The following is a 12,379-nucleotide window of genomic DNA, read 5'->3' on the forward strand; positions in this document are numbered from 1 at the left end:
CATAGACTGGGCTGTAGGCAAGGCTATACGGCATATTTCTTAGTGAGTGATTGACGAGGGAAGCCCAGCCCATGGTGGGTGGGGCCATCCCTGGGATGGTGGTTCTGGGTTCTATAAGAAAACAAGCCAGGCAAACCAAGAGGAGCAAGCCAATAAGCAGCACCCTCCATGGCCTCTGCATCAGTTCCTGCCTCCAGGTTCCTGTCCTGTGTGAGCTCCTGTCCTGACTTCCTCCAATGATGAACAGTGATATGGAAGTGTAAGCTGAATAAACCCTTTCCTCCCCAACTTGCTTTTGAGCGTGGTGTTTCATTGCAGCCATAGAAACCCTGACTAAGACGGGTAGCGTGGTGCCTAGGGAGTGAATCCAGGCCTGTAACTCAGAATAAGTCCTTTTCACCATGCCCAGGCGTTGTCTACTCTGGGTGAGGAGACTTAGTGGTCATTTGCAGTTAGCCATGGGAGATAGTGGGGATGAGTTGGAAGTGGGTGCTAAGTGTGACTGTCACAGCTTCAGACCTGCCTCCTGATTGGAGCACAGAGGTGGGTGGAGCATAGAGAGGACAGGTAGGGAAGGCTAGTGGGCTTCTGGACAACTAGCCAAGAGGGTATAAACTTCACCCATAAGGCAGGAAAAGTAGGGTTGGCCAGCTATGAATCAGGAGCGATCTGGAACAGAACATAAAAGTTCTGTCACAGCTGTGGCACTCCACGAAGGAGGCAGGAGGTGAAATCCTAAGAGCCCGGGGTTCAGAATCCAGGACTTCTCATCAAGGACCAGCCCCATTAAGTCGTTAGTAGTCCAATATGAACTCTGGAGCTTCCGATCTGGAGTTCAGTTTTCACTGGGCTTTGCAGCTTTGGGCTTGTTGCCCCTTTGTACTTTTTTTGTCTTGGCTGGAATGTGGGGCGACTGGGTTATTCTGAGCTGGCATTGGGCAGTGTGTGTGAGATGCACCCTACACAGTAGACCCTCAGTGTGGTTCGTTCCCGCTCTCTAGGAGGAGCTCCTATAGGCCCGTATTCCAGATGGCTTTGCGTTGTTTAGTAAATTCTCACCTTCCTAGTAGATTCCTGGCTTACATCAACACTGACCTCAGAAGCCGTTCCACTTGTGTATCCTGAGACTCAGAAGAGGGCAGTGGTTAACCACTCTCAGTTACGGTGGAGCCTGGGTACCAGGAAGTTGAGGCAAGTTGTCAGAGGAGGCGAGAAACACGTAGGTAAAACTTCGCTACCCACCTTCAACGTCCCACCAACCCATACGATCACAGGGTGTTCTGGGTGGTGGCAAAGAGACTGAAACTATACAGGGGACTGACACCTTTGTGCTGGTGGCCCTGAGCAGCATGTTGCCGGCTCTGACCTTATCTCTCATCTTAAAATGCTCCGAGATTGACGGCGTAGCCTTTCGGGACTCTTTGCACTGAACAACTCTGGAATCACCAATGGATCAGGAAGGATCAGATCCTCCATTCTACCTCACACCCAAACCTGCAAATGAAGGTTCTGGAACCAACTGTACCTTTCCTAGGTGTGTAGGCTGAGAGGCGCATTCAGTGAGGCAGTCTCTAGACAAGGCCCTGGGAGCTGGCCAGGGTACCCAGACCTGACAGTCAGGCCCAACGATAGCCCCATCAGGGAAATACCTCTGGCTGCCCAGGGCAGTGAGTCACTCTGACAAGGCCTCACATAGAGAGCCACCGAGATGAGTCAGAGAACCATAGCAGGTGAGTCCCACAGAGCATGTGCCAGACATTGTCAGGGCTTCGTTCACTTCTGAGGTGTTGCTTCCTTCCCTAGACCCAACAGGATCTGTAGCCCTAACCTGCAGGGACAGCATCCTGAGAACCCAGCAGCACCTCAGCTTAGATGACAACAGTCGTAGCCACACCCACTTGGCAGAACAAATGGAGAAACAGCTCGGAGGCAGTAAACACTCAACTCACTCCTTCAGATCAAAAGTCAGTTCTTTATTCCCAGGGCCAGGCCCGGGGAGGGAGGGAAGGTTGCTGTCTTTCCAGGAAATGTTGCAGTGAAAGCTCGAGATGTTGCATTTTTTTTTCAACTCAAGCATGTGTTTTTCAAAAATATCATCTTTCCCCCCACCACACGCACTAATTTTAGAATCAGACCAAAGCCAAGCTACTGTCCTCTGTTTCTGTTGGGAAAATACTATATTTATTCGAGATGCAGAAGCGTGTCTCTGCGAGCCTCCGATTGCTTCAGAAAAACAAATCTGCTTTAGACTAGACAGAAACCATGTTACAAAATTTATTTCATGCTCGAATCTCTTTGCATAACATTGGGCATGCAATTTTTCTTTTTTTTTTTTTTCTTTTTTTTTTTTTTGGGGCTCTGAAGTACTAAATTGCATACAGTGTCGGTTTTCGCCTTAGTAAAGGTGGGGGGGGGGCGCCCCTCTGGTGGTCCTGAACTGGAGGGACTCTACATCCTGGTTTTAAAATGACATTGGAAAATCCATGTGGTGTAACTATGAACAATTTGTTATGAAACTTGGTCACACTGGATCTACACACCAAGATGAGAGAATCGACCTAAACTAGCCACTGTCGGGGTCTTGGGGAGAGGTCCGTTGGGTCGCAAGCATGCCAAACAGAGGTGGAAGAGGGTGGCAGTGTGAATTTCCACAATCCTATTCGGAGCATAGTTCTTGGTTTTCCGCGCGAGAGGTGAGCTATGAAGGTGAGGTCAATGTGACCGATGACTGACTGCCTTTTTGGGACCTTTCCTCTGGGTCTCGTGTACAAAAAAGCAATCCACTCCCCTGGCCCCATCCTTAGTCCCTGACCTCCCTCTCCCCCCGCCCCCACTCCCGGAAATATACAGGGTTCTACCAAGCGCTGTCACAGTTTGACTCCGACACTACGTGTCAAAGAATGCTGGAAGAAATAAGAGACTCTTGCTTTTCTCTGGTTCTCGGTGGTGGTTAGGGTGATCATACAGTCACAGCAGGGGCTGGTGGGGTTGGTTTAGCTGGGTTTTCTGTTTAACTTCATGCAAGTCATGCTAAGGCTCCCCTTGACCCCCCCTCCCCAAATAAAAGGTAACTTCTAAAAAAAAAAAAAAAGAAAGAAAATCAAAAGAAAGAAGGGCGAATCCTCTACGGTCAGTTACCATGGGCCGTAGAAAAAGCTACGTCCGTCTTAGTACAATGCCCGGGGCCACTCGGACTCGTCCGGCAAACCTGCATGGCGTGAATTTACTCTGTCCGAGGGTGAGGAGGGGCTGCAGGTCCACCCAGATGCTTAATAGCCACCAGTGTCCTCGGCCAAGCCGCCTGGTCAAGTCACTCTCACAGCCTCTGTCGGCATATACTTAGCAATGACAGGGCTTTCTTTGCAAAGATCTGTATGTAGAGAATACAATTAACACTTGAGCTCCTCTTCTCGCCTTCCCCTCCCGCTCGCTCGGCGCTTAGTTGTTAAGGAAGGAGGAGGAGAGACTGAACAGCCGCATGCAGAGGCAGGCAGGTTCTTCTCCAGCCGGCTTGTTTCCCATGCAGCGGACCAGCCTAGCAGCCTCTCTCTCTTCCCTCCTGGGGGGGACAGGTGAAGTCCCTACTTCTGCTCTGCACCTGCAGACCTAAAGGGCTCCGAATCAGCCAGAGCAAAGCAAGTTCTTGTTGCTATCAGGAGCCATAAGAGCCGGGCTGGATGGATACGGATGGGGCCTTCACCCTTGGTGCCTCCCAAAGAGTCCAGCACCCAAGCCCAGGTGGGTTCTGAGACTGGGGATCACCTATGGATGGGGGTTGTACTTCCTAGAACTACTAAGAAATGGGGGGTGGCTTCTGTCCCACATCCCCTCAACTTCTGGAAGCACAGTAGAGACATTCTGTTGTCTTGGGCCACACCGACTGATTCAGCAATCAAGACAAGGAGTCAGGCAGCCCCATGGGACCTTGCTGGGCAGGGCACAACCGTGGAGACAGTTTCTCCCTACTCTTCAGGGTGGCCCCTGCTCCTGGGCATCCTACAGGCTTTCCTGGGAAGAAGCCAGTTGCAAAGAGAGCAGCAGCCCCATCCGTGCCAAGGATGGGGCTCCCGGCAAGGCTGGTAGCCCTCTGCCATGCAGCACCATGCAGGGAGCAGCACACCGCACTGAGGTCCAGGGGACCTCAGGCAGGGCAAACAAGCAGAGACCAGCCTGAATGAGACAGGTATAACTAAGCCACCACGTGCCACCCGAAGGACTGTCCCTCATCTTGGTGGGGGCTACCTCTCCTCTTCTAGACCTGCCTTTGATTCTCGAAGTCTGTTGTTCCCCTTGTGTCTGACTTGACCATTTCCAGCACTAGTGTAGTCGACAGAGACCCGGGACTACACACCAGCGGTTACTTTCAAGGTTTTGACTCCCCTCTGGCCGGCCCTGCTCCCTGTCGTTGGGTGTCTGCGTGAGTGTGAGGTGCACAGGAACATGCATGAACTTCCCAGCTAGTCTGATGCCCTGAGAAAGGCCCAGGCCAGTGCCTGCAACCCTATGTGGAGTGTTCTGAACTCCTCCCCAGGCAGCCCATGCTAAACCTCTCCAAATCCCAGCTGTAAGAACACCGCTGGCCAGAGCCTTCACCCGCCACAAGGGGGTGCTGACTACCCCTGGGGCAGTAATAATGAGCTCTGGCCATGGAAAGAGCTATACAAGTTCTGTTGACATACCTCATCTTGGCAAGTTCTCTGTCTGCCACTCCTCGTATTCTGGCTAGCACACAGCTTACCTCTGCAAGCATAGTGACCTAATCGCCCAGTTCCTAAGCCACCTTTCTCTGAAGCCTCTCTTCCCACTGCCCTGCCGTTTCTCTTTAAAGGATACTTCTTCCATAGACGAACTTTAGACTAAACTCGCAGGATGTGGCTAAGCTGAATAGTCCTCCACAACTAGAGGCTAGGAGAGAACACTTTACCTTTAGGACGTGTTCTGCCCCATGGGAGAAATCTGAGGGAGCTGAGCCTCCCCCTGTCTCCTTGAGTACCCCCTTGCCTTGGGCTTACAGACCTCGGTCGTCAACTCTGGCCAAGACCCTTCCTACCACTTAGCTGAATACCAGCCTGCAGCTGCCTGGCCCTCAGCTTCTCTCTGCCAGCTTGCTTCCATGCCCCTTGGAGAAAGAACTCTGACCTCTAGAGGCCAACCTCCAGGGGGACTTCCCCCCATCACCCCTTCAGTGTGCCTACCTACCCCTCAGCACCCCTTGCCCGCCGCCCTGCCCACCCATCTGCGGGAGCGCAAGGCGGGCCCGGCCAATGCAGAGAGCTCCGAGATCCTCTACATACCCTTTCTCATTCCTCCACCAGGCGGGCACGCGTACTCCCCGGTTGATAAGAGGAAGCAGGGTCCGTATCTCTCGCGGGTGCCCGAGCGGGTAAAGGGCAGGCCCTCATCGGGAGTGAGGGCCTGGTCTATGTGGGGGCAGTCTTCGTTCGCCAGCGCGGCCTTCGCCACCTCCCCATTCAGTTTGGAATCTTCAAACATATAAGCAGAAGCTATTGAGACACTGAAAACCGTTTAGTGAGAGGGGGTGACAGGCCGAAGGTGGGGCATTCGACAAACGACTTCTCGTTCCTGAGGCAAGAACAGTGGGTGGTCCATGGAGGAGGGTGCAAGGCTGGGGTGGGCTACTGACGATGTAGGGAAGAGAGAGAGAGAAAGAGAGGGAGAGAGACTCCTAGGTTTGCTCAAAGTTTGCAAAAAGATGAATTGGTGATGGGCCTGGCGTGTGGTGCTGGGGGCAGGCCCAGGGCCCAAGGCAGCGTTAATGAGACAGAATGATATGGTGTATTCATGGGGAGAGGATCAGACACACAGCTCAGGGAGAAGACAGACAGACAGACACCCAGAAGGGCAGCCTTTCAGACCCCTCTGCTTCTAAACAGCACCAGGCTGCTACCCAGCAACATTCAGACCCCACCTGACCTCCTCCACTCCTGCCCACGCAGCTCCCATTTTATCCTTTGGTTCCTGGAATATCCCCTCCCCCAAGTCTGATCACTCAGCTTGCCACCCACCACTCTAGGTAGGACCCAACTTGACCATTCAGATGCCCCTGGCTTCTTCTCTGTCCCCACAAGGACCAAATCTGGTACCTCTATGACTTTATCCCATACAGACAAAGCTTACTCATACCTTCTATCCTGTCCTGACGGGGACATGGTCTGGTCCCTTGGATATGCCTTCCCCCCTATAGACTAGCCTGGACATGCATTTTACACTGTCCCCCAAACAAACCTTATTTTACCATGCTTATGCTCCAGAAAGACTAGACTGGCCACACCTCTGTTCTGTCCTTACAGGAACCCAATCTGGTCCCTTTGAGACTGTACTCCATACAGACAGCTTGATCACACAGCCCTCTGAAACTTTGTCCTATGCACAGACAAGCGCTGGCCACACCTATACTGTCTCAACAAAGACCCAACCATGTCCCTTCCATCTCACGTTCCCTGCACAGACTAGGCCTGGTCATACATTTCATTGCCCCCATAAGGACACAACCTGATTGCTCTACCCCATCATTCCTGCAGATTAGCTTCCTGTGTCATCCCACAGACCCGATCAGACCGTCCCATCTGCTCTGTCCCCATGCAGACATACACGGCTGCCCACACACACCAAGGAGCGCTTCCACAGACCACACCAGGGGACCTGGTCGCTTGCACAAAAAAGACATAGGCATGTGCATGAGACTGCGATCGCTGGACAGGGATGTGGAAGGGGCTCACATTCCCGTCCTTTCCACCAGCATCGCTGGCAAAGCAGAGCAAATGGATGTGCGGGAGACGACAGACTCTGATGGCCTTGGGTGGGGGAATTTTTGAGGCTTGGCTTCTGCAGTAGCTTAAGAAGGAACCTGGAAAGGGGTCTCAGGGGAACATATATGTTGGGGGGTGGGGGCTAAATGTGGCCACAGCCAAGCACCCTGGCCCTCCTAACTTCAAGAGCAAAGATTTGGAGACCTTCAGCACCTGGCAGTGGTGGCTCTGACTGAGCTTTGTCCATCATCTCTGTCCCTCTTGGGGACACTGCTAGGGTAAAACCCAGTCGAGCACTGCACCTATGGGGGAAGCCTCATGGGAGAGCCCTCTGGTGAGGGAAGAAAGCAACCTGGGGGATGTACTAGGGGAGGCTCTCTGAAAGAAAGCTACAGGAGACTCCCAGCTCTGTCTGACCCTCTCCCATGATCCTGGTGACATCGTATGACTACATTCAGGAGTGATCCTTCCATGTGCACGCACACATGGCATGCACGTGAGTGGGATCGCCACCCGTGGACATCAATGGCACTAAAAAGAGGCAGTCAGTCAAAAGAGAAATGGACCAATCAGGTTTATTCGTAAAGCAAATCCAAAAAAAAAAAAAAAAGGTTTCCCATCATAATTTTGGAACTTAAAAAAGTCTGTCGTACAAGACGGCAAGGCATTTCACGTACAGTGCATTCCTCGAAGATCCCAGGGCCTTCGATCCTGATTGACTCTGAACCAGAAAGGCCAGTTACTACTAGGGAAACTCTGGCACCATGTGACAAGCTGGGGTCTGCCTAGCATACGGGGCGTGTCTGTGGGACACATATGTGCCCGCAGACATGCGTATTCTCCCTTACGTTCCGTTTGGCTCTTGTCTCCCTCGTGGAGGGTTTGTGGGCTGGAGGAGGATGCTGGCGAGATGAGGGGGTGGCATGGTGGGGAAGGGAGGGTTGGAAGCTGGGGTCCATGTACCTGTATGGGGGAGAATGGTGGCTTCCAAGAGCATCTTCTCCAGCTGACAAAGATGCTCTTGAGTGGGTGTCCACAGCCCGCTCTTCTTGTCCAGAGAAGGGTCAAACAGTGACCGCTCTTTCCTGTCTCTGCCTCAATAGAGACAGTGCAGCCTGAGATCCCCTCCTCTGGCCCTGAGTCTCTGCCTACCCGTCCCCTGCCCCTGGGGCTCCCACCTTAAACTGTAAAGAGTTTGAAAGTGGGGCAGTCTCTCTGGGGGTCCAGGGGCAAGGGGCAACCATCTGGGATCGAGGGGGACAGGATGACAGTCAGGTTCCAAGATAACCCTGGAACCTGTGTTTTCTTTCAGTCTCAACCTTGAATAGGGGTCTATGGCCGAGTGGCTGATTTGTTTTATCTGCAGTTGAAGGTGCTCTCAGCAACCAGGCCATTCACTTCTTGTCCCAAACTCTAGTGCGGATGGCCAGAAGAGAGAATAACCAAAGAGGGTCAACCGTCCAAACCATGAGAAAGCTCAGAGTCCCCGCCTACCTGCCCATCTCTCCTGACAGCTAGGTTCCTACTCGCTTTCAGAGAGCTGGGCCTGCCTCCTTAGCCCAGAGCCCCAGGACACCGTCCCCCCAGGCCTGCGATGATGGAATGGCAACATGGTCAGTGTCTCAGAGATGGTTTCCAGGCTTTGAAATGAACTGAGATGAACGACTGTGAGAGGGTCATTTTTTTAAAACTTTGGAGCAAGGAGAACCTATGTGACCAGGCCCTCTGTCAGTAGGCTGGCTCTTCGGACATCTCTAGACTCTTCTGACGTACTTACTGTTCACACCAGCAGCGGGCGCCACCGGGCGCACGCAGGACTGGATTAGGATTACGTGGGCTGGGCATTGCCTTGGGTTTGTCCCAAAGGGGTCTGCCCAGCTAGGACTCAGGGGAAAACATCCCAGGCTAAAGAGGGACAAACCCGTGAGAGGCACGGCCATGGGAACCAGCACGCCCATGCAATAAAACACAGAAAGAGAGACATGATTAGTGGGAGGGAGGGAGGGAGGGAGGAGAGAGAGGAAAGGAGAGAGAGAGAGGAGAGAGAGAGGAGAGAGAGAGAGAGAGAGAGAGAGAGAGAGAGAGAGAGAGAGAGAGAGAGAGGATATGAACAACACAGAAAAGAACACCCATGCCTGGCCTTCAAGGTCATCTCATTTCTCTTCAGCTCTCCCTTTACCCATTGGCCAGTGCAAACTCCACCCTGGGTCCATGTTGCCAGGCCTACCTTGATGCTGGATTCTCTCTGGCCACCTGTCCTACTCCATCAATTCTGCCCCCAATTCTGCCACCTTCCCCACCACCCCAGGGTCTAGCACTAGTCCCAGGAAGCCACTGTAGCCTAAGAGAGGACAGCTGGAGGGCCCAGCAAAAAGGGTTTTGGATTCTGGTGCTCAGAAAAGAAACTACTTGCCCAAAGGCCACCTGAGGCTGCAGCAGTAGCTCCTGCGGGCGGGCAGGCGGCGGGAGTGGGGCGTCTCTGATACTGAGCTTTGGTTCTACACCCACAGGCAGGATAGGAGCCAAACCTGCCTCCTGTATCCCTCTGTGTCCCTTAGCCGGGGACCTGTAACCCTGGGACCCCACACCACAAAGGTCTGACTCATCGCAGGAGCAAAGATAAGACACACAAGAAGACATGGCAGGACAGAGGGGACAGCAGACACTCCAAGCTGCCCAGAGTAAGCGGTTGGCCCCACTATAAGCAGGGGTGTGTGGTGCGGGGGGGGGACTCCTTCTGGGAGGACAGCAGGGAGCTCAGTCCCTGACAATCCTTCCCCATGCCTCCCAGCTCATGGCCAGGTGAGACCTGAACCCTTGGCAGGACCTCAGGACAAGATCCCACAAATATTGAGGCCACTCAAGCCATGGCCCAAAGAAAGAGATCACAACATCCCTGGGGACGGACAGACAGACAGACAGACAGAGGCTTCACTGAGAGGTGGAAGTGAGGGTTAGGAGCTGCTGGCACAGCTGGAGCCCAGCATTCTAGCTCAGTCCCTATCCCAAGAGTTAGAAATGGAACTAGAGAAAGCTCTGTTTGGGGATCTGCTTGACTGTCTCTGCTGAAGGACCCTGCTGGACCTCATCTCATCTCCCATATTCCCATGGGGCCTAGTCGCTACCCATCCATCTGCTTCCTTACTCTCTGACTTCTTCCCTCGATCACCTCCAGCTCATGCCCATCCAGCTGTAGAAGAAATAAAGGGGTTAACCAGGAAGGGAGCTTGTGGTATTGGGTGGGTGAAGACAAGCTGGGGGCTTCGTATGCTCCCCCAATAAATAACCCTGGTCTCATACACCAGCATCTGAGGTGAGCAGTGTTTCTGGTGAAAGACGAGGCTAAAGGTGGGACTGGAATCTCAGAGCCGAGGGGTTGGAGAGCTGAACATCAGAACAGCACCAAAACAGCAAGGGAAAGAGGAGTGTGCGTGTGCATGTGTGTGTGTGTGTGCATGTGTGTGCGTGCATGCATGTGTGCGTGCATGCATGTGTGCATGCATGTGTGTGTGTGCATTTGTGTGTGTGCATGTGTGTGTTAGGAAGATGAAACTTGAGCTCAGAGAGCTAATCATAAGACTGCCCAAACCAGAGATCTCCGAATTCCTGAAACCTGGACAAGGATGAGGTGTCTCCCAGGCAGGCCTGCTAAGGCTCAGCAAGGCTAAGGAACCCAGAGGAAATTTTATAGGAATTCATAGGCTTTGTAGCTCTGCTGCCACATGAGGAAAGGGCTACCGTCCTTAGGATTAGCTCTGTGTGTGTGCATGTGTGTGTGTGTGTGTGTGTGTGTGTGTGTCTGTGTGTGTCTCTGTGTGTGTGTCTGTGTGTGTCTCTGTGTGTGTATGACTGTGTGTGTGTGTGTGTGTGTGTGTGTGTGTGTGTGTTGTTCCCAGTACACGGATAATAATGTCACTGTCTGGGTGTGCAGAGGAATCCGGCTAGAGTGAGCCAAGATCATCAAAGGGCTGACCTGGGGCTCCATTTTAGAGCACCAAATCCTGACTGACACAGTGTTGGGGAAGGTGAGTCAGAAGGGCCGAGGAGGGTCATGTGATAACCCTCAGGCTGAGCACTTCCTGCTGGGGCCCACAGTGGACCTGCAGAGAGGGTAGGCCATCCAGAGCTGGGGAAACTGTCCTCGCCCTGGTAGTGGTTCCTGGGGTAAAATGGCCAGCTAACTCAAAACAGAAGGGTAGGCCTGGGGCTTCCCAAAAACAGAGACATGGCTTGATCAGGAGCCTATCTCTACCTCAGGGCCCCCGTCTTCCCTACCCCAAGGTCGAACACAAGCTACATTTTGCTTATGTACCTGCAGGAATCTCAAGAAGGAGAGGAAGGGATGGGTGAGAGGACTGGACAGAGAAGTAGGACTTGGGGCGTGGCTTAGGCTGCCCCAGCCAGTAGGATAAAGGACTGGAGTGGGAGGGGGAACCCAATAGCACACCAGCAGTGAAGGACATCAATCATCCACTGAGAGAGGCCGCCCAAGTGAAAGGGAGCCGTCCTCACCTGAGGCTGAGCTACCTTGCAGCCCCCTGCCAGACCCAGGCATGGGGTGCTCTTCACAGACTAAACACATCGAACAGCACACATCAACCCCACACTCACCCGGTACCTCTGAGCTCAGTGCCGTCATTCTTCTCTGGATCACCTGTTCCTTGGAGATCCCTGTCTCCTCAGAGTTAAGTCAATGGGATTCCATGGGTAGAGGTAGACTATGGGTTTTCATCTTCAGACCAGAGCCCCATGGTCAACTTTATGTGCTATGCGCAGGTTCTCATAAAACTGAGATAGTCCCATAATGAGCCACTAGCCATGGAATATGAGAATATATCCCTCGGTGACTAGTATTGTTTTACCCCCGCCCCCGCCCCCACCCCCATCTCCCAGTGAATGTGTGGGTAAGTGGTTGGGATGTCTTATATTGCTGCTGCTGCTGCGGCTGCTGCTGCTGCTGCTGCTACAGTCCCTACTGCTAGGTGTGGGGACGACTCTCAGTGGTGGGAGGTTGTTGCTGGTCCATAATGCTTTCGTCTAAGCTGCCCGGGATGTGGCCCCTCTCTAGTCTTTTGCTCACCAGCCGCTTCCATCAGAAGGTCACCAGAAACTCCCACTGGACCATCAACCCAAACAGACAACGTGAAAGCCAGAGTCACTCCAACAGGTTCCTAAAGATAAATGCTAAACTCTACAGTAGTGGCAGAGAATGAGTTGGTTCGGCATGCTATGGGGTGAGTAAGCTTGTCGTGGAAGGCTAGGGGCGACTCCTAGCAGAGACCTGGAGCTGGGTAGCCAGCCAGCGTCAGGGCAGGAATCTACTCAGCTAAAGAGACAGGTTCTGCCAGGGCTGAGAATCCTGGCTACCGCCTTTTTTCAGGGACCCAGCTGCCAGACCTCACATACCACTCTGCCAGTCTACACAACCTGAAGGCACGCATGTTGAAGACCAGACCAAAAGGCTGTATGGTGTCCCACTCCCTCTGTCCCTGCCTACCACTGGGTTAGTAGCCTGCCAGAGACTTGTGCCTGACTCCTTCCAACCAAGCAGCAGCCTCTAGGCTTCTGCTAAGAGAGTCCTCAGCAAGCTTCCTTGGGGTCTCTTCAGA

General features: G+C 53.1%; 1 protein-coding gene across 2 annotated transcripts in view; it reads right to left on the bottom strand.

The window, feature by feature from the left end:
* Positions 1-1,952: 1,952 nt before the first annotated feature.
* The window catches only part of Kcnc1 (potassium voltage-gated channel subfamily C member 1), a 166,871-nt gene continuing 156,444 nt past the window's right edge, over positions 1,953-12,379 (bottom strand). Inside the window, exons 3-4 of one of the 2 annotated variants that reach the window (XM_032893582.1) lie at positions 5,295-5,483; positions 1,953-3,370 (exon numbers count right to left, since the gene is read on the bottom strand). In XM_032893582.1, the coding sequence (XP_032749473.1) occupies positions 3,306-3,370; positions 5,295-5,483 (254 nt within the window). In that variant the 3' untranslated portion in view covers positions 1,953-3,305. Of the gene's footprint in view, positions 3,371-5,294; positions 5,484-11,704; positions 12,373-12,379 lie in introns of those variants that run through there. The other variant, XR_004386912.1, reaches the window with a different exon arrangement.

Source organism: Rattus rattus, chromosome 2, assembly GCF_011064425.1.
Source record: "Rattus rattus isolate New Zealand chromosome 2, Rrattus_CSIRO_v1, whole genome shotgun sequence".
NCBI classification, from domain to species: domain Eukaryota; kingdom Metazoa; phylum Chordata; class Mammalia; order Rodentia; family Muridae; genus Rattus; species Rattus rattus.